The 22,274-nt window shown below is 39.7% G+C and overlaps 1 protein-coding gene across 5 annotated transcripts in view; it reads left to right on the top strand.

Annotated features, from left to right (window-relative positions):
• The window catches only part of LOC102091596 (transmembrane protein 132C), a 167,558-nt gene that overhangs the window by 122,574 nt on the left and 22,710 nt on the right, over positions 1 to 22,274 (top strand). For all 5 annotated transcript variants that reach the window (XM_021286273.2, XM_065032800.1, XM_065032798.1 and 2 more), the window contains one exon: positions 1,826 to 2,009. In XM_021286273.2, the coding sequence (XP_021141948.1) occupies positions 1,826 to 2,009 (184 nt within the window). The remainder of the gene's footprint in view (positions 1 to 1,825; positions 2,010 to 22,274) is intronic.

Genomic DNA, 22,274 nt, shown 5'->3' with positions numbered 1-22,274 from the left:
GGCTTCTTGATCACAAAAACTTTCCTGACATATATTGTCTCTTAGAACAACTTTGATGCATGCAAAATTTTCTTCTCTATTTAGCATAAGTGAAGCACTGAGATAGTCAATCACATGTTAAAACTTTCTCTCTGTCAGTTACTAAGCATCAGATCCGGCAACGGTGAAAATAATGGCATTTCAGGTGCCATTAATCTGAGGCATAATGGTGCCTTTAACAGCTAAATGAATGCTGTAGCTCAGGTGATTCAGGTATCTTTGCATATAATCATGCTTTCAAATAAATGACAAAGTTCAATCCAATTTATATTCATTTGGGATGTCCCATAAGTGTGTAAACTAGAGTTCTCACAGTTGTCTTGTATATACAAGCTGGAAGATTTATTTGGTAGGAACTCTTCAAATGGGAATAGGTTGGTCTTGAGTTATGAATTGCTAAACCCATCCATCTATCCCATTACTACCCAAAAATCACTCTTTAAATGCATGGAGGAAGTAAACCGCTATTGCAAAAGTGTTACGATGTCTCTATTTTGATACAGCAAGAAACCAGCAAGGAAATAAATTTAAAGCATTAGGCAGTATTAGGACTTTTCAGAGTAAGCCATCCAAATGAAAACCCATAATCAAAGTAATAATTATCAGGGGAACTCATTTGCTTTCAAAGTAATCATGCAAAGTAAAGCACAGAATATGTCTTAAGTAATAAAAAATGGTGATTTCTGTTCAAGAGGTAAAAAGAAAGTCTAGCACTTGAGAGTGTGCTTTGTACATGATCAGTTCTTGATGGATTTTCTCAGAAATGGACCTTCATGTATTGTACATTAAAAAAAAAAGAGGAAAAATTGAAGCTGTTAAGGTGATGAATGCATCAAAAGGTGTGAGGAAGCTGGGGCTGGGTTACTGGAGCTGGGAAGTTGCCTGTCGTTCCCTTCATTTTACAGTTATTGCGGCATAGGGTTAGGTTAAAGTAGCATTCTGTAAAATATCAAAGACTTTCTACACTGTGGAAAGACATTTAGAAAGTTCCAGAATAGTTAATGTTTATTTTCTGATGCAAATAATTTATACTTCTTATTTATTTTTAATTAAACTAGTAGATAGTCCAGCGAATTTCTGTAATATATTCTTTTTATTTCTGGTGTAGTTAAAGAAATTTAATGTGAGGAAAAGAATTTCAGTGTGTCTTTTCGTATTTGTTATTCAAATTATCTTATGCCTCCTGACTTGATAGTATATTTTACCTACCATAGCTTTGTTCTTCCTATTTGGGTTTTAATTTCCAGGGCATTACCTCTAAGTTTAAACTAATCTTGTCATTTTTCCATTTAATCATGTTAATTGTTTTAACAGTTTCCATGCAGCATATATGACCTTCAGTTACACTGAGTCTTATTGCTAAGGATTTATGTGATTTTGATGGTGGACATATAAAAAGATGCCTTGTTTTTCTTTTTGACTGTGCTAACTCTTCAGTCTTCGTGAGCTGCTCTGGACTTAATTTTGGTTGATCAGGGTCAAATCCATCTTGCAGTAGGGTTGGATCATACTTGCAAAATCATAAGAAACGGGTAGTGGAATAAGTATATTTTTTGCTTTCATCAGATACCTTATCCTGGATTTTTTCCCTCCACATAGCACTCACGGCTGACCCATTTTGAATAATTCCAGTTTGTATGCTCTGAAAAAGTTGTCGATTGGAATAGGCCTTGTGTTGTATCTGCATATAAATAGCTGCATTTTCCAGTAGCTAATATGATTCACTTCGTTTGCCTTCTTCAGCAAAAGTAATAGCTCTTCCCTTTCCCTGTTTTCCTCTTTTCAGAAGTAACAGTTTATTCAATGAGGTCGTGCAGATGAACTTTGAAATAGCCAGTTTCAGCAGCCTCTCTGGAACGCAGCCCATCACCTGGCAGGTGGAATACCCTCGGAGGGGGACAACAGACATAACCTTGTCAGAAATCTTCATCTGCCAGAAGGATCTTGTTGGAATTGTGCCATTGGCGATGGTAAGAAACTGTTTCAGCATGTGGCTCCATCTGATCTGTATACGGTCTGAGAAAATGTATGCCAGACCTCAGATAGACCAGCAAAGGGGCGCATTCTGTCCTGCCACCCTGTTTAATAGCTGTTGTGGTTTAACTCAGTCCCACGCAGCCACTCACTCACTCCCCCCTGGTGGGGTGGGGTAGAGAATCAGGAGAGTAAACGCGAGAAAACTCATGGGTTGAGATAAAGACATTTTTTGCCTCTTCTGTGCATAGACTTGGTGGTGAAATTCTGGCCATCTTTTTTTTCAACAGTATTCAGTGGTTTGCAGCAGATAATTAGATGAGTATTGTTTCCTGGAAGTCCTAGACTTCAATGTATTCTTCCCCTTTGAAGAGTAAAACTGCCGCTCATATCCAATGAGGTCATGCCCAGCAATTTCCTGATCCACAGTCTGTTAAGTCAGCAGAAAGCCTGCGCTACATTCCAGAGCTGAGAGGGAAATAATTGTCCTCATTAGCTGTGGAGTTGAACAGGGAATACATATTTGAGCTTCTGTCCTCTATAGACTTGAGGAAGCGCATAAGGAAGGAATTTCTAGTCAGATTTAGTTTGGAGATAGATGACTTTGTAGGTTGCAGTATCAATGGTAGACATCTGTCTGCTGGCAGAGTTAGCATATTCATGTTCGTTTTTTGAAAGAATTAATCAACTTCTCTGTATTCCACATCTGAGGGACTCAAGATTTTTTTCGTGTCTCATATCAGTGTCTAATGCCTTTGCACTTCCATTAAAGGTTCAAGATTTGCTGCAGACTTGTGTCTATTCTACATCAAAATTCATCCACTTACAAGGGTACCTTTAAAAACTGGAGGTCTAAATTAATTAATTTAACAGTGTATGAACCATATAAGGCAAGATCATTTATTCCCAACAGATGTGCCATTAGGCACTCTGGGTTGTGCACAAGTTTCAAACAAGGAAATCATTAAACCTTTCTCTTTGCAAAGCTTTCTCCTGTTTGTTTATCACATTTCTGTACCCTGTGATAACACTTGGCTGGAGCCAAAATATACTGTGTTAACAGAATCCAGTCGGGTGGGATACCAATGCAAAATTGGCTTTACTAGCAGTATATTAGTAGATAAAGGGAATTTTCAGAGTTTTCTGTTAGCTAACACTGCATATCCAGCCAGGGTGTTTGTTCATTTCAGCATTAATCTCTAGCTGAGCTGATTACCTGGCAGTGCTGTTCACAAACAAGAGTCGCACTGAAAATAGAGGGTGATCCTGTATCTGCTGAGAGGTCAGACCACAGTCTTTATCCCAACTACGTGCTGTAAAGCAACAGCACTCGATCACACACAGGAATTAGGTCTCAGTGTTTATTGGCAAGTGTGTTTCATAGTCCTCTAGAGGGTAAGGTAGATTTTGTTGATTTAAGTATGGAGAGTTCCTACAGCAAAACTGCTGACGTCAAATGCAGCATCTTTCATTGGGAATTTTTAAATGTGGCCAAAAAAATTTGAAAGAGCAGCCCGAAGATACTGTACTGTTACTAGGTCAGGATGTAGGATCCGACCAAGTCTGTGCCATCGGCCCGATGGGCACCCCAGTCAGCATTTTGGGGCTGAAAGCAGCAAATTTTTGCTTGGTTTGACTACAACATGAAGGTTCTCTCTGACTCACAGAGTAACACGTCTCATGTGATCCATTCCAAACTTATGAAGCAAGAGAGATCATGTATCCTTTATGGCTCTATGCCTGATTACGTTACAAAAAAGTAGTAAGATGAAAAACAAGAGGGCCTTCAAAAGGCTAGTGCAATTGTTGCTGCAGTATTTGGGAATGAAAGGGATTAAAGAATTGACATTGTCAGAAAGAATTGAACCTGAAATTCTAAAAGAGACTTGGATCAGTGGAGCAAGCGGTAGGATACAGTTGCTGAAAAATCGATGGAAATTCATCATACAGTCAAAATAGAGGGGTTTAGTACAATCCATATTCTGTGTGCCTGACTACTGGGCTCAATAGTGGAAACAGGTAAGAAACAACAACACAGTGATGCTGCTCCGGTGAACACCACCATGAAATAAAAGGAGCAAGAAATGTGGAAACTACTGGGCTGAGAATAAGCATAATAACTTTTTTCCAGAAAAAAATGAGATGTAAATTTGAGGTCAATATATTTTTTTCCTGAGCTTAGAAGTTAATCAATCTGAATAATTTTGGAGGACATTGCACCCTTCAAGGTATTTAGAGAGAAAAATGAGACAGAAATGTTAGGAAAATGTATTTCTAACTGATTCTGTTGCTTTCAGAAAATATATCCTACTGTCTGCTGTAGGAAAAATCTACCCCAAAGACTTAATCTTCCAGTAGAGAAAATCTACTGAGTTGTGCCCTCTCGTAGCATTTCTGATTTCATGTTACTTGTTGCAGGATCCATTAGGAAAGTGCTTCCACAGGAGCTTAATTAATTATCTGCTAAGCCAGTTTTGAAAACCTCCACAATTAATCACAAGTAACCTCAGAAATTGCCAGTTAATGTGCACAAGGTTGCTTAACTTCCCACATTTTCCTCAAATTTCTATATTCTCATGAGCAAATGCAGCCAACTGTGTTGATTTTACCACTTGACTAGATTAAAAAACCAATGCAACAATTGTTCCCGGTTGTAGCATGTGCACACACAAACCCCGCTGAAGACGTCTGTGTGTTTGCATTCAACATGGGACCACGTTTTAGGAAATTTAGTGAGATTTCTTTTCATGCCTTAAATGGATAATACATTAAATTCTGCTTTGGGCTAGAGCAAGGTAGAACCTGTGTGTAAGTTCATTGTTTGATGCTAGGAAGGCACATCAATATTAAAGAACTTCTTCCTGGGAGGCAGATTGATGAATCAATAGTTCAATATTTATGCAAAACCATCTGGGTCCCCAGATACGTAACTGAAGCATTAGTCCTTCAGTAGCAGGATCAACTCCCTCTGATTTAGTCCATCTCTAACTGCGGCTTGCATGAAATCCAGATACTTAAAGTGCTGAAGCATAAACCCAATATCAGGAGTCTAATGTGAGAGCTCTGGTCTGAATTTACTCCAAAATGTATTTGTCACCATGGGAAGCCAGGTAACTTGCTCATCTATGCATATTTCCTTTTCATAATAACATTAATACTAATTTTTCAGTGGGTCTTTGAGGCTTCATTCATCAGGCTCTATAATCCATTGGTAACTTCTTAGAAGTAAATCAAAGCTGGAACTGCTCTCAGGCGTCGCTTAGGGGTTGTTGCTGCTGTGTCACAGCACACGTGCTCAGAAGTTGGTCTTTTCTCCTCAGCTCTATCAATAGATTTAAAAAAAAGATATAATCAGTCGCTACGCATCCGGCCTTTCTGCTGACGTTGTTTTGCATGTACCTTTCTTCACATTCAGAACTCAATGTATTGACGGTTCTGATGCAGAAGTCAGTGAATGGACATCTAAGGTGCAGAGCTGTGACAAGCAAACCTACTTTTTTTCCCATTTTTATGTATGCTTGCTTTCCTTTAAAACACAGATGATGGAAAATTTAGCTCCCAAAGCAATCTTTGTTATATACACCTTTATATGTGCCAGTCCCAAAGGGAAAGATTTCTTAAGGTATTTTATTGTAATGAAGTCCCTGCAATACCATTGTGAAGTATGGTCCTAAATAACTAGTATTTTCATTCCTGCGCAGTCTGTGATTTCACACCATACAGCTCTGTCTGTTTCAAGGTCACAGAAGTCCCGAATTCTCACTCCTGTTCATCTTTGAGTCTTGAATGAAGTGGGGGGCAATAGACACGGAGCTTTCCAGGAGATAAACCAGGCTGTATAAACACAACAGTTTCCTGATTTGCTTCGCACAAACAAACAAATAGATAATCTGCATATCAGACTTCTCAGCTGACAGTTACTGTCTCAGATAATTATGCTTAATGGTTGGACTTGATGATACTAAAGGTCTTTTCCAACCGAAGGGATTCTATGAATCACATCGAATAAACACTGTGAGTTGAAATAAATGTATTTGATGTAAAACTATCATATTACTATTAGTAATGTTAATTGGGACAATGTAAATCAACTATGAAGCCTTAAATAATACCATGAAGCCAAGAGTTTTTGGAGTTCCATTACAAGACCGAGTACGTTGTGGGGAAGATCAGTTACAATCTTCTGATGTCGAGGGAGAAGCAGTAACCCAGACCACTTATACATCTACAATTTCCATCATGACAGGTTACAATTGTTTAAATGAGGATAACCTTCCTTCCTTTAGATTTATGGTGGATATAATTTCACTGAAGTTTGTATTATTGCTCTATATTTATACCAGATTAACTCAGGAGGCTGTGCACCTGCTTATAAATGGCCATGTCACATAGTGCGTTGGGCTGTGACTAGCAATGCGTATCGATTAATCTTATCCGTTAAGAATTGGCTTTTTTGTTGTCTGCCCATTGGGAAACAAAGGCAAAAAAAGGCTGAACTGTTGTTCATTGATCTCAGATTGGTCAAAAGATGCAGACAACACAAAGAATTCAAAATGGTTCAATTTAGCAGTGCCTTTTTAAGTCCCAGTCATCATTCCTACAACCCCTGCACTTTTGCGTCTAGCTTCTGTTTTCTTTACTACAATCACATTCAGTCCTACCTTGTGCAGGAAATGAGAACGGATCAATAAGGCTATCTCAGCTGGCTGGAATTAATTTTGCCATTGGATCGAGTTGTATGCCATTTTCTATGCAGCACACCAGTATGTGTAATTTCCTCTTCCAGCATCCCTCACATCTGACAAAGCTATTGAATGGATTACTTTGAGATTTTTAAAATGCTGATGAGACTCGAGGTCAGCTAGCTTCCAGGTTTTTAAAGTGTTCTGTAAAAGAGCATCTCCATATAGAGAAATTTTGGGTTTCTTGGCTAATTTTCCTGCCCATATTAGCAAGATATCAACATAAAGCTTAATATATATGCTGCCCAGCCTCGACAAAACATTGCAGAACAGTGAGAATGTGGAGCGAGACAGCCAGGGACTCAATTATTAGATGCTTAGTGTTGTGGTAATACCTAAATGCCCCCCACAAAGAAGAGCGTCTCACAGCACTAAATCCTGTACAGGCAAATGACAGGCAAGCAAGAATGCTCTAGAACATTCTCAGTCCACAAGCCAAGCTGATGAAAGCCGAGGTGCTTTCATGCTGATTTGCAGCATTGCAAGTTAGCCTGAGTGAAGTCCACGTTCTGCTGCAGGTAATTGTGGTTCATGGCATTGCATCGTGTAACGTGAAGTCTGGAGATTCTATTCTTGTGGCTTATTGGGCAGGATTTTGAGACTGTTTAAGTACTGGCTCAGGTTTGTGATGCTGCTCCATCAGAATAAGACATCTTAAATAACAGTTTATATTTGAAATGACAGCTGATTAAAATTCTGATTGTTTAACATAACCACATAGGCAATTTCACAGCTGCCACACACATGTGAGCAGAGACCGTGCAGAGATGTAATAATGAGCCAGCGGAAACTCGGCTGATAGCGCTTCAGAAGGACTTTCCAGGGCTGTGTATTTGGATGCTGGAGCTGCTAAGGACTGTGTGCCAGGGCAGAGAAGCTCTTCCCACCAGGAGCTGGAGACCATTTTCAGAGACTGATATTCTGCAGCTGAAACAGAACGGGAATTTAAAGACAGAGAAGTTACTAATTTGTAGGACTGTAGTGTGAATTAAGGAATTCAGACTGACCAGCGTTCACTCATGAACAGCGATGGGAAGCAATGCTGTGCCTGCTTCTGAGTCTGGAGAGAAAGGGAAAAGGAGATGGAAGAACATTGCACAGCTCTGTTCATGAGGTGCTGGCAGAGCTGGAAGGGGAATTGAACTCAGCAGTCTCGATTGCTGGATTGCGCCCTCTTCTGTGGAAGTTAAACCACTAGTTTTCATCTAAAATAGTGCTCTCTCATTAGCCTTAGCTAACCATCAGTTGTCTTGACTTAACTGATACAATGGTCAATGGTCTCCACCTTATGCCGTCACTTCAGAGCGATGCTGGGCTGAACAGCGGCTGCCGGAGCCGAGCCGGCGTGTTTGCAAACACAGCAGTTGCTCCGCCAGCGTGAGCATCCAGTGGGCTAGCTGTGACCCATACCAGAAAACAGGAACATTTCTCTTAATTGGCGTCTGCTAATGATGATTTTCATCTGTTAAGAAAGTTTTAATATTTCTGGGGAATATCGCATTCTTCACAATCAGGTGAAATAGTCACCCAGCAGAATTATGAATTGTTCAGGCTGGACTTTAATTAATGAGGTCCTGAGGTGCTCCAGCTTAGACCGTGAGACTATCTAAACAGCAAGGAGATGCTTTACTCTAATGGAAGATAATGAGTGAGCATGGGGAAAAAAAAAAGTCATCAGGACTTTTATAAGCCTTGGTGTTATAATGAGCTACCCCAAGCATTAAAAATCCCAGCAACTTTTCACCTTCGGTTTGCTATTAGATGCGTGTTTGCCTTCCCCCGCTTTCAGTTTACAGTTCATTATCCAGCCAGACTCTCATCACCGCGGATGTTTGCCATGGAATTCATTATGAATCTGTACTTCAAACTCAGTAGTTGTGCTTGAGGGAGATAAAACGCTGAAGCCTCGGGCAGGGTTCAGAGCAGTGCTGGGGAGGAAGCCAGGCTGGGATTCTGGCCCTTTCCTTCCCTGTCTGCGCAGCAGCTGCTGGGAGGACATGGGGAGCAGCAGTGGCAATGGGTTGGATCTGTTCATCATCCAACATCAAAAGGGTACCGAGACTGTACCAAAGTTTGAGTACTAATAAAACTTACCTTGCTCCATTCATGAAGGTCTCTTAGCAATGCCCGAGCTCTCCAGCTGAAACACATATGCTGGGTGAATTAACAGACAGAACGTTCTGCACGCTCTCAATGGCCCCATTGCTGTGTTGGATGCTTTACAGAATGTTACTGGGTTATTTTTCCCCTCAGAACCAAATCGTGCCCAATATTTAAAGCACCAGCACCATAGCATGAGCATCAGCAAGCCAGCGTGCTGGTAAGAGAGGGAAATTCAGCAAGCAAATGGAAACAAAAGGAACACTGACATTAATTTTAATCAGGTCCTAGTCATTGGATTTGTCCTTTGTATTTTTTTTCTCCAGCAAAGCTGATTGTCTTTCTGCAAGATTTGTTACCTCACAGAACAATACTAGAGGCTGTAATAACGTAATTTATTGCTGCAATTTGCTTTTGGAAATCCTCTATTAGTGAAAAATAGCAACAGCACTGTTTTATTAATTACAGTAGTTGAATATTGAATGCTGACTGTCACTATCAGGATTAGCGACTGTGCTGTTCTCTGCTCTCCAAGGCCCTGTAGGACCAGAGCTGTGCATGTTTTGGAGGTTGTGAAATGAGTATTTGGATTAAACTAAATAAATGTAAAAAAAAAATAATCAAGTTCACTGGGGAGTTCAAGAAAATGATAGATGGAAACATTAGTCTGTAAATTCAGTATTGAAAAACACACCAGTGTGTTACTGCACCACATAATGTGCTTACGTATATATATGGTATGGTTCTGCAGCATAGCCCATTTATCTATACCTTCCACCCCCAAACTGCTTTTGACAGTTCAAACATTCAGGTTCATTATTGAGTTTTACTCTCCATATACCATTCCAGGGAGAACTACTTTATCTCTTTTCTTCTTTAACTTGGAAAGTTTTTACCTTGGCATAGCACTTTTATTTTCATTTGCATAAACCAGATTTTACCAGAATGTAGCTGGGGAAAGAGTATGTGGATGAAATCCCCTTGTGTGACTAAAGGTGAATTCTCTTCTTTGTGTTCTGAGACAGCGCACAATGGAGTGAAATCCCAAAGGCTTGCTATAACCTCTTTGTGATCTTGAGCTCTCGTTTTGGAGAGCTAACAGAAGGCACAAGGCCTCCCGCTGCAGATATTGTGTCAGCCCCAGAAACCAAAGCCATCAGTCTGAGACCTGGCCGTACTTTGGAATAATTTGTATAGGGTACTACGTGCTTGCGTGCCAATACCGGGAAGTTTTGATACGACTCAAAACTTGGATGGAGCCAGCAGAGAAGACCGTGTTTCAGATTCTGGATGTGGGACAAAATGTCAGTGGCGAGCGGTGAAAAGCGGAGGCTAAAGCGGAGCTGCCAGCTGGCACGAGGTGTCCTGCGGCATATGTTTAAAGAATGCCTGGAAGCTTCAGGACCGAGGTTGGTGTGGCGATAAATAAGTCATTCGAGACTGAGTAATTCCTCCTCTTACCTCATTCAAATTGTGGACTACTCATTAAGCACCGGGAGACTCAGATATGCAAGAATAGGAATTGCCTGCTGGATGGGGAGCCACGTGTCTGGAGTTTGTTCTGCCTCTTTGGCAGCACTCAGGTCCACAGCAGTTTACTTGTCTTTAAAATGGAAACAGTAGTTAAAATTTCCTATGTTATACTGTTAGCATTTGCCTTACAGCATCATTATGTACTGCTGATTCTTTATAAAGGAAAATTCCCTGCTTAAACATGAATTCTAGTCTCCCCTGCTCAGTCCAGGCAATGTTGGTTTGGTCCTGAAGAGTGAAAATAAGAGTGAAGCAAGGTTTTTGGCTAGAGGTAATGTCTTTTATTAGGTCATCCAACAGAGCCAGAAAAAACAGACAAGCTTTCAAGCACACAAATCTTTCTTTCAAGCCTCTTCCAGTGTTGTAAGCTGCTGTGAGATGCTCAGATAGAGATAATAGTCACTGTGGTTGCTCCAGGTTATAGTAACAAATAAAATACTGCTTTAAAGAAATGGATTTGATCCCTTTGTCCTTCGTATCACGGGCTTACGCAATGGTCATAGCGAGCTGTTTGCAGGATGCTTCTCCAGCCATGAGCCTCTAGCCAGCAGGATCTTGCAAAGCAGCCCCTGGAGGCAAACTGTGTTTTAGCTTGAGTGAGGAGATAATTCAATCTCTGATTATACATATTTTATACATTTACTTTGCTTCCTTCTACATTTGTGCCGGTTTTAATTCCTATATATTGCAAGACCCACCAGTCTTCTAGCCATATATCTGGTCAATCATTTAATTTTTCTGTGTCACTTCTCTCATCGTTTTAACCGTACCAGGTTACTGATGTCTGTGCAGTATCTGCTCTCATTAATGCAATAACCTTGTTCCTACCATCTGTCTGCTTCACTTTTGTGGACCTGCTATGAAGTCACTGAAATAAATAACCTTTTTGAAAAAGAAGAATAATCTAGGGGCAAGGACAGAAAATAATAATGACTATTTTCTTCATTTTTATTGCTACTTTTTCACAGCAGTTCCATAAGAATCTCTATTGTATCTTTGTTACAGATTTTACTTACTGAAAATTAAAGCTGTACAGCCAAAATGAGAAAAGAGCAAGTAGAAATTTTCTCTTGCTGATTTCAAAATAGGCGAAATTAAATTGAAAGAATTTAGCAGAAGCTGTGGTTTAAATAGAGTTCTGACATCCACAAACTTGAGCCAAGTGTTCCTATGCACTCCATGGACGAAAATTGAGGACCTTAAGGAACCCGTAGATTAATACTGCCTGTTAGAGGGAGAAAGTAACTCATTAATAATCCATATTTTCATTGAGTGTAAAAGAGTTTCTACTTCTAATCTGAACAAATGGAGTAGGGACAGCAGCCTGTACAGAAGTATCTGTGAACATCAGACGCTCACTGTAAGGCTTATTTAAGCTCTTCCTAACTCCCGTCATTCAGAAACCGTGTGAATGGATCTCAGCTTTACTGAAGCCACCGACAAAATGGATTTCAGTGGGGTCAGGTTTTAAAAAGTTACGTTTGCAAAATATTTACAGTAAGAAATATCTGAGATAGAAATGTCCTACAGATAAAATGAAAAGTACTGCCTCTGCCTGCCTATAATCAAGTATCTGGCTTCTGTTAGCACAGAATGCCTCACAGTCTTGTTTCCATTACAGTTGTGTAGGTATTTGTGTGCATATACTCACATATATACATGTAGTGCGTAATTGTGTGTGCATCCGTGCATGTGTCTTAATATGCCTGTATATTTTCTGTCTCCAACTGCCTATTGATTACAGCTATTACAGCAATATTATTATAGATATATAGCCAACTATATAACAAGGCTGCAGGTTTAATTGAAATGAACATGGGAAGGATTTCAAATTGCTAATGAAAATTGCCTTTTTACTACCATCTGTATTCCCACGGTCATCACAGACTGGAGACATCACCAGGGCTGTGCCGGTTCTGCTTAATGGCGGAGTGAACCCAATTTAACTGGGGTTCCATTTCCAAATGCATTCAGACTCGTGGAAAAATAAAGTGAATGGCTGCCAGATCTTGAGGCCAGAAAATGCCCTTAAATTGACAAATTTCACATATTATTCTTTTTGCAACAAAAGAGAACTGTAAGCCATGAAATGATTTCAGCAAGAAGATATTATATTGCTCTATCCATGGCTGCCTAAGCATCCATGAACTATTCCATTATAAGATCACCAGGTGGCTATTGCCTTTCTCTCCCATTCAGGCTTTACCAATATTCCCACTCCCGTCTGTGATAAACTTAATAGGAGCATTCAGCAAGGAGAGGTGTTCATCATAGCTGAAGGCTTTCGCGGACAATTATTCCTTGGATGTTTGAGTAAATGAAAAGCTATTTTCATGATTAGAAAGGATAGAATGTGTTGCAGTTTCTGAGGCCATTTTATTGGCATCGCTTTTGGAATCCCCAACAAATATTTATCCTTTGCTGGGGATGTTGTGAGTAGCTGCAGTCACTGAACTAGTGCTCTTAATATGTTTGTCTCCTCTCTGTTCTCCAAGCGCGTGGTTACTCGTCTGAGAGTGCTTGTTATGTATGAGCTTGTATTGTAGCTGTTGTCATATGTCTACCAAACGTGAAATATGTATAATTTATGCTCTGCATAAATGTATAAAAACATAAGTTTTCAAGAGAACTTAGGACAGTTAGTTTGTTGCTTGTATTCATCAGGTGTGAGTGTATTCCTAAGTGTCTGTAAGTATACTTAAATCTGTAAGTAGCAATGCTCTGAAACAGCAGTGAAGGTTCTCGAGTATGTCAGTCTCAGAATAAGGGCTTTTAAGCTGTCACTTCACAGCTTTTCATCTGTTTGCATTTCTGTGCTCTAAATAACCAATAATGATGCTGGAGCTGGAATATCTCAGGTAATCACTCACATTTCAACCCGTAACTACAATTTTTTGTCTCAAGATAATGTGTCTCCTATGTAAGTGCTTTCATTTCTAAGTCAATTTAGCAAAATGCTGAAAGTAAGGGATGAAATTTCACAAAGAGGAGCAGGTAGTTTCCTGTGTTACACATATATATCTTCAAAATAACCAGGTTTTTTGTTTCACTTACATCTAAGTATAGAGAAATAAAATGTGGGCTTCTGCTTCCCATCTTCTCCAGGCACCTTTATGTCCTTATTCTATATTTTAAGTAATTATAGAAAGATGAAATGTGGGTTTCTGTGTCCCATCTCCTGCAGTTGTCCTTAAAACTTATTCTACATTTTAAGTGGTTCCAGAATCATTTCCTTTGAAGTCATTTTCAGTTACAGACTCTTCCTCTACACTGCAGGAAATACCATCTTTCTTTGAAAATATAGATTGGCTACTGGATCCTGACATATCTGGTCTAGTCAACAGGAAATCAAGACAGTTTTAGCATAATACTTGTCTTTTTGGTGAGCTGTATCTAATTGAGTTTGGTGTCACAGCTCCTACAAAGCAGAGAGGCCCCAGCCAGAGGCTCAGTCACTCTTGATACACATTGGTTATGATAGACACTTACAAAGATAAACTATGCACATTTACAGCCTTTAAGATGGTAAAGGATGACACAATCAAGCATGAAAATGTTCGGTTGATTTTATTTCATGTCCTTATTAGTTTGCATTTTCCATCACCTTGGGGGTTAGATGATCTAATCGGATCATCTTGTCGGAGTAATTTAGGGTGCTAGGAAGGCTTGAAGTTATTTATTGGGGTCTTGATTCATTAAAAAAAAGTATTGAATGCAAGAGTAATACATTGTCATGTGTGAGCTCAGCACGTTACTCTGCCTGACTGTAGCAGTGGAACAGCTCTTGGAGCAGGTGGGAGGAAGGAGTTTTGGAGACTGTACTCACTCATCTGCAGCCTCGGAATCCGTTGACACCTCTTCCCTTGCAGACGGTTTGCTGGCTGTTGCTGCTGGAAAATAAAATGGAAAGAAAACCAGTATACTTTAATATTTTTGAAGTGATCTATTCAGCAAGAAAACCAAAACCAAACTGTGTCAGATGGTGTGGGAATGATGTTTCTTATTCCTAGATCTGTTCAGAAAACAACAAGAATCAGTTATTCACCAAGATGTGCTGAAAATCACTTGATCTATTTGCTCTCTTTTCCTCCTTGGTGTAGAAACAGTTTCTTATTATAGTCACCGCTCAGCATGTTGACATCCAGCTGTCATGTGGAGCCAGAATGGGTTACTTTTATACAAATAATAAGCACAGGGAGCACTGATATCCAGGCAGTGGAACTCTACTTGTAGAAATATTAATGGAAGCACTTGGATACTGATCCCACAAAGGAGAGAAAATTAGATTTCTTGGTTAGTCTCAGTGCCTGTGGTAAACTATTAAAGCTCCAGAATCAAGTTTGGAATTGGCGTTGGGAACTGCATATGATAAACTTAGTATAAAAAATACAGTAAAGTAAATATTTACTTACAAAACAAATTTGTTAAAATAAATCTGAATGTGATTCTCAATTGTTCACAAGTGGAAGAAGCAACAGGATCATCAGAGGTGTTATACTTTTCTGGACCTGCTGTGTCTATTGCTCATTTTTCTGCCAGCCAGGATGCTGTTTACAGCCTTTGCTGATAAGATTTTACTTTCTTATTCAAAATCACAAGCAAGAAGTGAGATCCTGTTGTCATAATAATCTGGGTAGTGTCAGACCTCTGTACCTGACCTTAAGTCAATGTGGCCTTTGTATGAATACACAGAGCTGAGTAAGGGCTTTGTAACATTTTCCCATCACTTTACATCACTACCTGTAAACAGAACAAAGCAATTAACCATGCCTTTAATTGTGTTCAGTTACTCCCATCTCTTCTTATTATATTTTCCGAAAGAGATGGTCACTTTTGAATGATGATAGAATTACATTTAGCAATACAAGCTGCATTTGCTAAATCAAAGTAATCTTTGGTTATGTTCCCTTTTGCACGTTCAGATGATATCAGGGTGGATTCAAGGCAAGGGAAGTGTGGATTAGTCATCCAAGAATCCAAAGATATTTTCCTGCGTCCCTAACTGTTAATGTGTTCCATATTTCCCTTTTCTGTCTGTAATCTATCAGGACGCAAAAATTCCACTAGCAGGGTATTTGAAAACTGTACAAGCAGGGAAGAAAAACCAATGGTCCGGCACTAATGTGGGGGGCCAGTAATTAAGATTTATCTCAATATGGAGCCTGTAAACAGAGAAAAGATAATTGATTAAAAAGGTATTGCATTTGCAGAACACCGAGTTTAGAAAAGGCACTTTGATCTTTGTCAGAAATTACATGGTTCACAAAAACTCCAGGGAAGATTATCTGGTCCAAAGCCATTCCCATCCCAGCTGAGCGCCGTTTGCTTCCTCTCCTTCCGGCCCCAGGAATGTGCCTCTGTTCTCCTTGCAGTGGTCCAGCCCCAGGAGAAATGGGTGAGGGGCCCCAGCCCAGCCTGCCACTGGTGGACTTAGATATGTGCTGATGACGGTCAAAACCGCTCTTCTGGGAGGTGAGAAATATGAGTCCGAATCTCGTCCTTACATCCCACATTTCCTCCATTTACCTTCTTTAAGACTCCTGGAGACTCAGAGGCATCACATTGATCAAGCTCTTCACACAGATGCTGTGCATCCTAGGGACAGGACAATACCAACGTCCACCTTTGGGTCTTTTCATGGGTGATGTTTTATCTGTGTTTGACTTCTGCATTATTTGTTCTTCAGGGCAGGTATTGTCCTTAATTTTTGTGCCATGTATGTTGTTGGCCATTTAACAAAGGTCTAATAAAGAGAAGATACCTCACAGTGTTGTTGTGTGTGGAAAAGAATTAGCATCCAAAGGAAACTTTGAGATCCTTTGTTCTACTATCCTCATCAGAAACAGACTGCAGAAATGGCAGCTTTTATTGAATAAGTCTGTTTCTTTTGTAGATTTTGAATGACGTAATTTTTCACTACTATTGATTTGTTTGTTAGTTTACATTTTCCTTGGCACTATGGACTTTAGAGTCATGGAATAACCTGGATTCCATCTGGATCCATGTTTGAATACTGAGAGGTGCTCTTAAGCAGGCAGTTTGCCCCCCTTTGGTTGTAACGGTTTACATTTCTTTTGCAATGTGATATTACTCAGCAAGTAGACGTCCTCATTTTATAAACTGATTAATGAAGCAGAGCAGGATTTACATGTGATGGGTGAATAGCATTGGAATCAAGTGAAAAGAAAAGAGGAAACCAAAATCCAGCCGACAAAACTTGCCCTTCCCCACTGCCTGCCATGGAGCGCATTTGCCCCAGGGAGGTCCTCAATCATGATGCAAACTCTTTGGTCTATGGAAACAGTCCTGTTCTTCTGAAGTGTGTGCTAAGAATTCAAAAACAGAACATCAGCTTCTTTCCTTTCTCATCTATACTGTCTGTGAATGTGGAGTGCCAGAGAATCCTGTTGGCAGAAAGCACAATGTGTAATTTACTTTTAATTGTGGGATTATGTAGATGAACAGAGTCAGCTGCCTAACAATGTTATTTTGTTAATCAGCTGTAATCTTGGTAGTATTAATAACTCAAATCTACAACCGTCGTGTTACCAGACTCACAAATCAGCGTAACAATTGTCTACAGTTCTGTGCATCGCGCTAACTAGGATGTCCTGAAAACTCGTGATGCATAACTTAGTGCTCATCAGTAGACTATTTATGGCGCTTGCAACTGGCGTGTGTGGAGTTTATTTTACATCTCCCACACTTCCATCTTCTTCTCTTGTAAATGTGTTGCCAAGGTGTCAACGTTGATCAAGGGTGATGGGTTGAGCAACGGTTGGAAGCACAGTACAGCTCCGGAGGTCTCCTGTGTAGGCATTGTCTCCACCGATTCAAGAGCTGTCAACAGCATGCAAGGGCTTGCTGCTTCTGTCCTTTTTCCATAAGACAAATACTGGTTTGATTTTAAGGTAGACGGTGCCCAACTGCCTATTTTCCACAAACTCTTCCAAGAAACTTTCCTTGTAAATAAAAATATAATTGGCTTTTCTGTGTCACTCATTCAGGTTTACAGCATAGCTTTGATACTCATGAGGTTGTGTATTTGCGTGAGGGAGAAGTCTTAATGCTAAGCTATGATTAACATCATTCTATGAGATTCCACTTACAGAATTTTCAGCCTGTAAACAGGACCATTCTCACGACCTCAGGCTCCCGTGGATTTCTCTTGATAACACCATCTAATCGGATTTAGAGTTTAATTAAACAGCTGTCACTTTGCTTCCTCATTCTGCCGCAATTTAGTGTTGAATTAGTTCCTAAATTAGTCATGGCTGAATGCTTGCCTTCTTAGAGTTGAGAGGCTGGATGAACACTGGGTTTGCTCTTCAGCCAAATTCAAACAACTAAGGCTCGTATTCTGTATTCTTGGTCTTTGCACAGAGCTCCCACCACCATCGGTGGAAGTTCCCTGACTGAAACGGGGATGGAATAAAATGTGAGATTCCTGCAGCGTCAGCCATCGTGTTCCCTAACTTCAAATGACCACATGTGAGCACACGCTTCTTCTCAGCTCTGGCTAGGATATATTAGCTGTATGGATGTTATTTTCCCTTTCTCATTTTTCTCAATACCAGTTCTTCTGAGTCTTCTGTGGAGCAGCACAACGAGCACAGTTGTGGAAGAAAATATTTAGACTGATACTACAGCTAGTGGACTTTATCCAGATTAACCCTAATGACACCAAGTATGAACACTATGAACAAAAGTGTCCTAAGTTAAAACTTACCAATACATTTTTAAAGTAATGTCTTACGCACACATTTCAATGGATTACTTTTGAATACCTCCTTCGATTAGAGATGTATGTCTCATCACTAGAGTCTTCTAACCATTAGAAGTACAAGAAAACATGTTCCTTAATGCTACTGTTTGTTGATAAGATATGTATGAATGGTAATGATTTCCTTTATACGCTGTATTCATTGAAGGGATGCCCTGGTAATGGGAAAGGACCATCTGAATTTGGGAGTTTGTGGGTAGTTCTTCATATAAGCAAACCAACTCTGCAGTGTCAGAGTCAGATGTTGTTGAGGTTTGGTCATTGTGCTGCAAAGACAGTTTGAGGCTTCCGGAGAAGTCCAGAGCTCGGATCTCCTTTCTGTCAATGAGAGTTGTATGTGTAGATCTCCATTTCAGCTTTGGAAATGACAACCCTTGTTGTTTTAGAGCTTGTAATACACTCACCGAAACTTCTCTCCAACATGGATATTGATGCTTACTGATAGCTCATCCTCTTCCTGCTTTTTCAATTTACTTTACACTGCTTTCCCCATTTTTTAATTTATCGGGAACAAGTCCAAACATTGCTATCTGATGCTTTCAGTCTTTTACCACACAAAATAAATTTGATTTTAAAACTTTAGTTGCTGCCTGCGCAGAAAGTAGATTAGTTCTTGGGGGATTTTAAAAATTAAAGAATGTGGAAATGGCCAAAATATTGTGATTTTGAAAAGTGCCTACATTTTAAATAAGTTCTTAACCTCTCTGAAGGTTTCTTAGTAATCTTGTTTGTGTACTCCCAAATTAGCTTGCAAACAGAATAGTATATTGTGTTTAAAAATAAACCATAAAAATCACCACTTATACCAGCTATTTTATTTCCTATTCTGATGTGAGAACTATTGTTTTCTTCATTTACTTGACATAAAGATTCAACTACTATTTGTGCTTGTTAGCAGATAATCAAGGATGTTACAGGAGGTGGCAGAACGCAAGGGAGGCAGGTTGGGGTGCAGGATTGGAGCCCCCTTGTCTGCGGTGCTCAGGGCTCAAGATTGCGGACAGACAGACAGACAGACAGGGTTCTATTTAAGCTCCTTTTATTTTTATGATTTTTGGTTCAGCTTTTGAGGAGTTGTGGCCTTTGGATCCTTTCATACATTATTTAGAGTTTTCTGCCTAACCGCTTGTGTGTGGGTGCAGACAATGGGTCAATTCTCTGTTACATTAAAGCTTCGGGCTTTATTGCAGCAATATAAAGGAAACACAGAGGATGCAGAAATTGTGCCAGAAGGCTGTTCCATTTTCAGGGATATAGGACACACCTTTTTCTATTTTAGTTCTGAAAAAAACCCAAAACCCAGACAATAGAATCAAGAGTTGGTTCTTTGGAGTTTGTTTTATTTTTTAATCACAGTTGAATAGCATAAGGCACTTACAGACTGAGCAAGAGAAGTGGCGGGTTTGAAAATTGCTTTTAACATAGTATGTAATATGTTAATTGCTTATATTTCAGTATTTCTTTGTGTAATATGGAAGAGTTTTGACTGCTTTGAGTGGGGATGAAACATGAAGGTTTCCATCTCTGCTCAAACCTGTAGCAGGGTGGCTGCCAATGCTGAGGATCTCTGGTGACTGGAATTGTAGCAGCCATCAAGCCGTTAGGTAATACCTACAATATGTTCCCATCTACTTTGTGTACATTATGAGTTTGAAATTCCTGAAGTTCTTATTATGCTATGGAGAAGGGCTGGAAAATTTCAGTAGCCCTTTACCATGACAAACGATGCCTCTTACCATTTTTGGGGCACATGCATCTCTGAAGTAATTAATAAAAATAGATTCATTCAGATAGACGCTACTTCCTTTAATGAGACCATTAGCAAAGGGCAGAAGATTGAGGTTTCTAATTGCTGGTAATGTGCCAGTAGCCAGATTTTCCCTCTTCTCTCCAGAAAGGTCTTGGGAAATTTGAAAAGGTTTCTTGACCTTTGTAATAATGGCTTTATATCAGACCCACTTAGAATTCAGATGCACCAATAATGGCCTATTGGAAAGAGAGAAACAGAAGTGACAGATAATTACGTAACAACTGGTAGCTCAGTTCTGCACTGTGTAGTGCAGAAGGCAGGAATATCAGTCACATTTGCCTATCAGGCTTTTCCATTTTAAAGGTGTAGATCATTTTCTTTTGTCCAGTGAAGAAGGATCATATCATTTGGGACAAGTGAAGCAGAATAGAGTTATTCCAAATAAGAGATATATACATTAATGTATTACCATTTAATTTTGAAAAAATGGAGACTACTAAGATACAAGGGTGGATGGAACCACAAGAGGTTGTGTGCTCCTTTCCTTTTCTACCTGACTCAAAGAATCTATGTTATTTCTGAATTATGTATAACCCATTCTTCAGAGATCTCTTAGGCTAGATTGTGCTTTTTCTTCTGCTCCAGATGACCTATTCCATCATTTCTCTATCATTATTATTACAATAAAGATTACCCTAATGTCAAACGTATCTTCCTTGTTGCAGCTTAACCTCATTGCTTCAGGCTCTGTTCATGAACATGGAAAATAGGTTGTTCTTACTCATTTTTGGAAGACTTTTCAGTATATGGAGACAGCACTTGGGGCTTGGGCGGGTGAACAAGTGACTACCGTGCTCCCACCTGTGAGCTGGAGCTAAACCATGACAGCATCCCGTTTCTTAAACCCTATCTCCAACACCGGTTTAAATCCTGTTCTCTGGTGGTGTTACAATGCTGAATATTGGACTTCATGTTGAGGCCGCTGATTCCTCAGCACTGCAGGCATGAGCAAAGCTGAGCTGGAGGAAGTTCTAGTAACTCTCAGGCAGTTTGTTGCAAGTTAAAGCCGGATGGTGAATTTATTCTGCTGCTTGTGGCACCAAAGTTTCACCTCATTGCATAATCAGGTCTTTGTTTTTATCTTCTTGGCAGTGGCATGGGGCTTGTTTCTTTTTTCTTACGTGTCTATGGGATTTTCTAGTTTGTCTTGAACTTCATCAGTTACTATTAAATACAGATGCGAGTAAATCCCCAAGCCACAGAGTATGTTTTATATTTGAAACTCATTTCTATTTATGGGATTTCTCTTCCTCTGAACCTGTCCCTTTAAATTGGATTTCTCTATCACTAATACATATCAGTTGCCAAGGAAAAACTGGATCTGAGTAGAAAGGTTTCAAAGCAGAGCTGAGATAGCCTGAAAGGGCGTCCTGTCGTTTCTGCAAACTCTCTTGCTGCTCCTTTGCCCTGGAGTCCTTAGTTCACAGTGTTTAACACTCAGAGTCACCAAAAATAAGGCTTTAAGGGATTGAAGCAAAAGATTAATTTCAAAGAATGTACAGCACTTGCAGTAGCCAAACACACAGCAGAAAATACGTTGAACCTGCTTTTTGGTGAACCTGTGTGGGTTATTTAACGCTTGTTGTTTTAAAAGCCTGCAGGCAGAAGAATAGCTGGGTTTGCTGCTGAGTTGTTTTCACAATGTTGAGATCTGCTCCTTTGTGTCTGTTTCTGGACTTACCATAATACCAGTATATGGAAAGAAATACTTCTGGAACAAAAGAGTTTGGATGACGGAAGTTAAGCTCCAAAAGCCATGTCTTATTTTTCACCAGAGAGCTTTGTTGCTCAGAAATGCCGGGTACCTGGTAGCATTTGTATGGGGGCAGATGGGGGGCCTTAGACTTTCTAGTATCGTGATTATAAATCTGGCTCTGTTTGGGAAGCTTTGTTTTCATACATGCAATAGGAATTATTTAGGGTTCTTACTTTTCTAGAACAGTCAACATTCCTTTTTGAACTTTTTTTTTTACTTTGATGGGATTTCTTATGAAGCTGCAGGAGAACCTGAGAAATAGGAAGTTGCAAGATGAAAAGAAAATCCGATAGAGATTTCAAACTCAGTACACTTGAGTGCCCTGTTTCGTTGCTGCTGCCATCAGTGGCCGCCGTCCTCATGACTTCAGCGCTGAGGATTTTGCTGAATATTTTATTCACTTTATAGAATTGGAAGTTGAAAAGTTGGAGAAAATTCTTAAGTTCTTCCTGCATGGGAATCTTGGGAATAAAGTGATGCTGAAACAGTTCAGAAATGAAAAGAGTGCGCTTAGTCAATGATGCATTGAAAGGCTTT

The sequence above is a fragment of the Columba livia genome, chromosome 17 (assembly GCF_036013475.1).
Source record: "Columba livia isolate bColLiv1 breed racing homer chromosome 17, bColLiv1.pat.W.v2, whole genome shotgun sequence".
Lineage (NCBI taxonomy): Eukaryota > Metazoa > Chordata > Aves > Columbiformes > Columbidae > Columba > Columba livia.
This window is presented reverse-complemented; position numbering and strand designations above follow the sequence as displayed.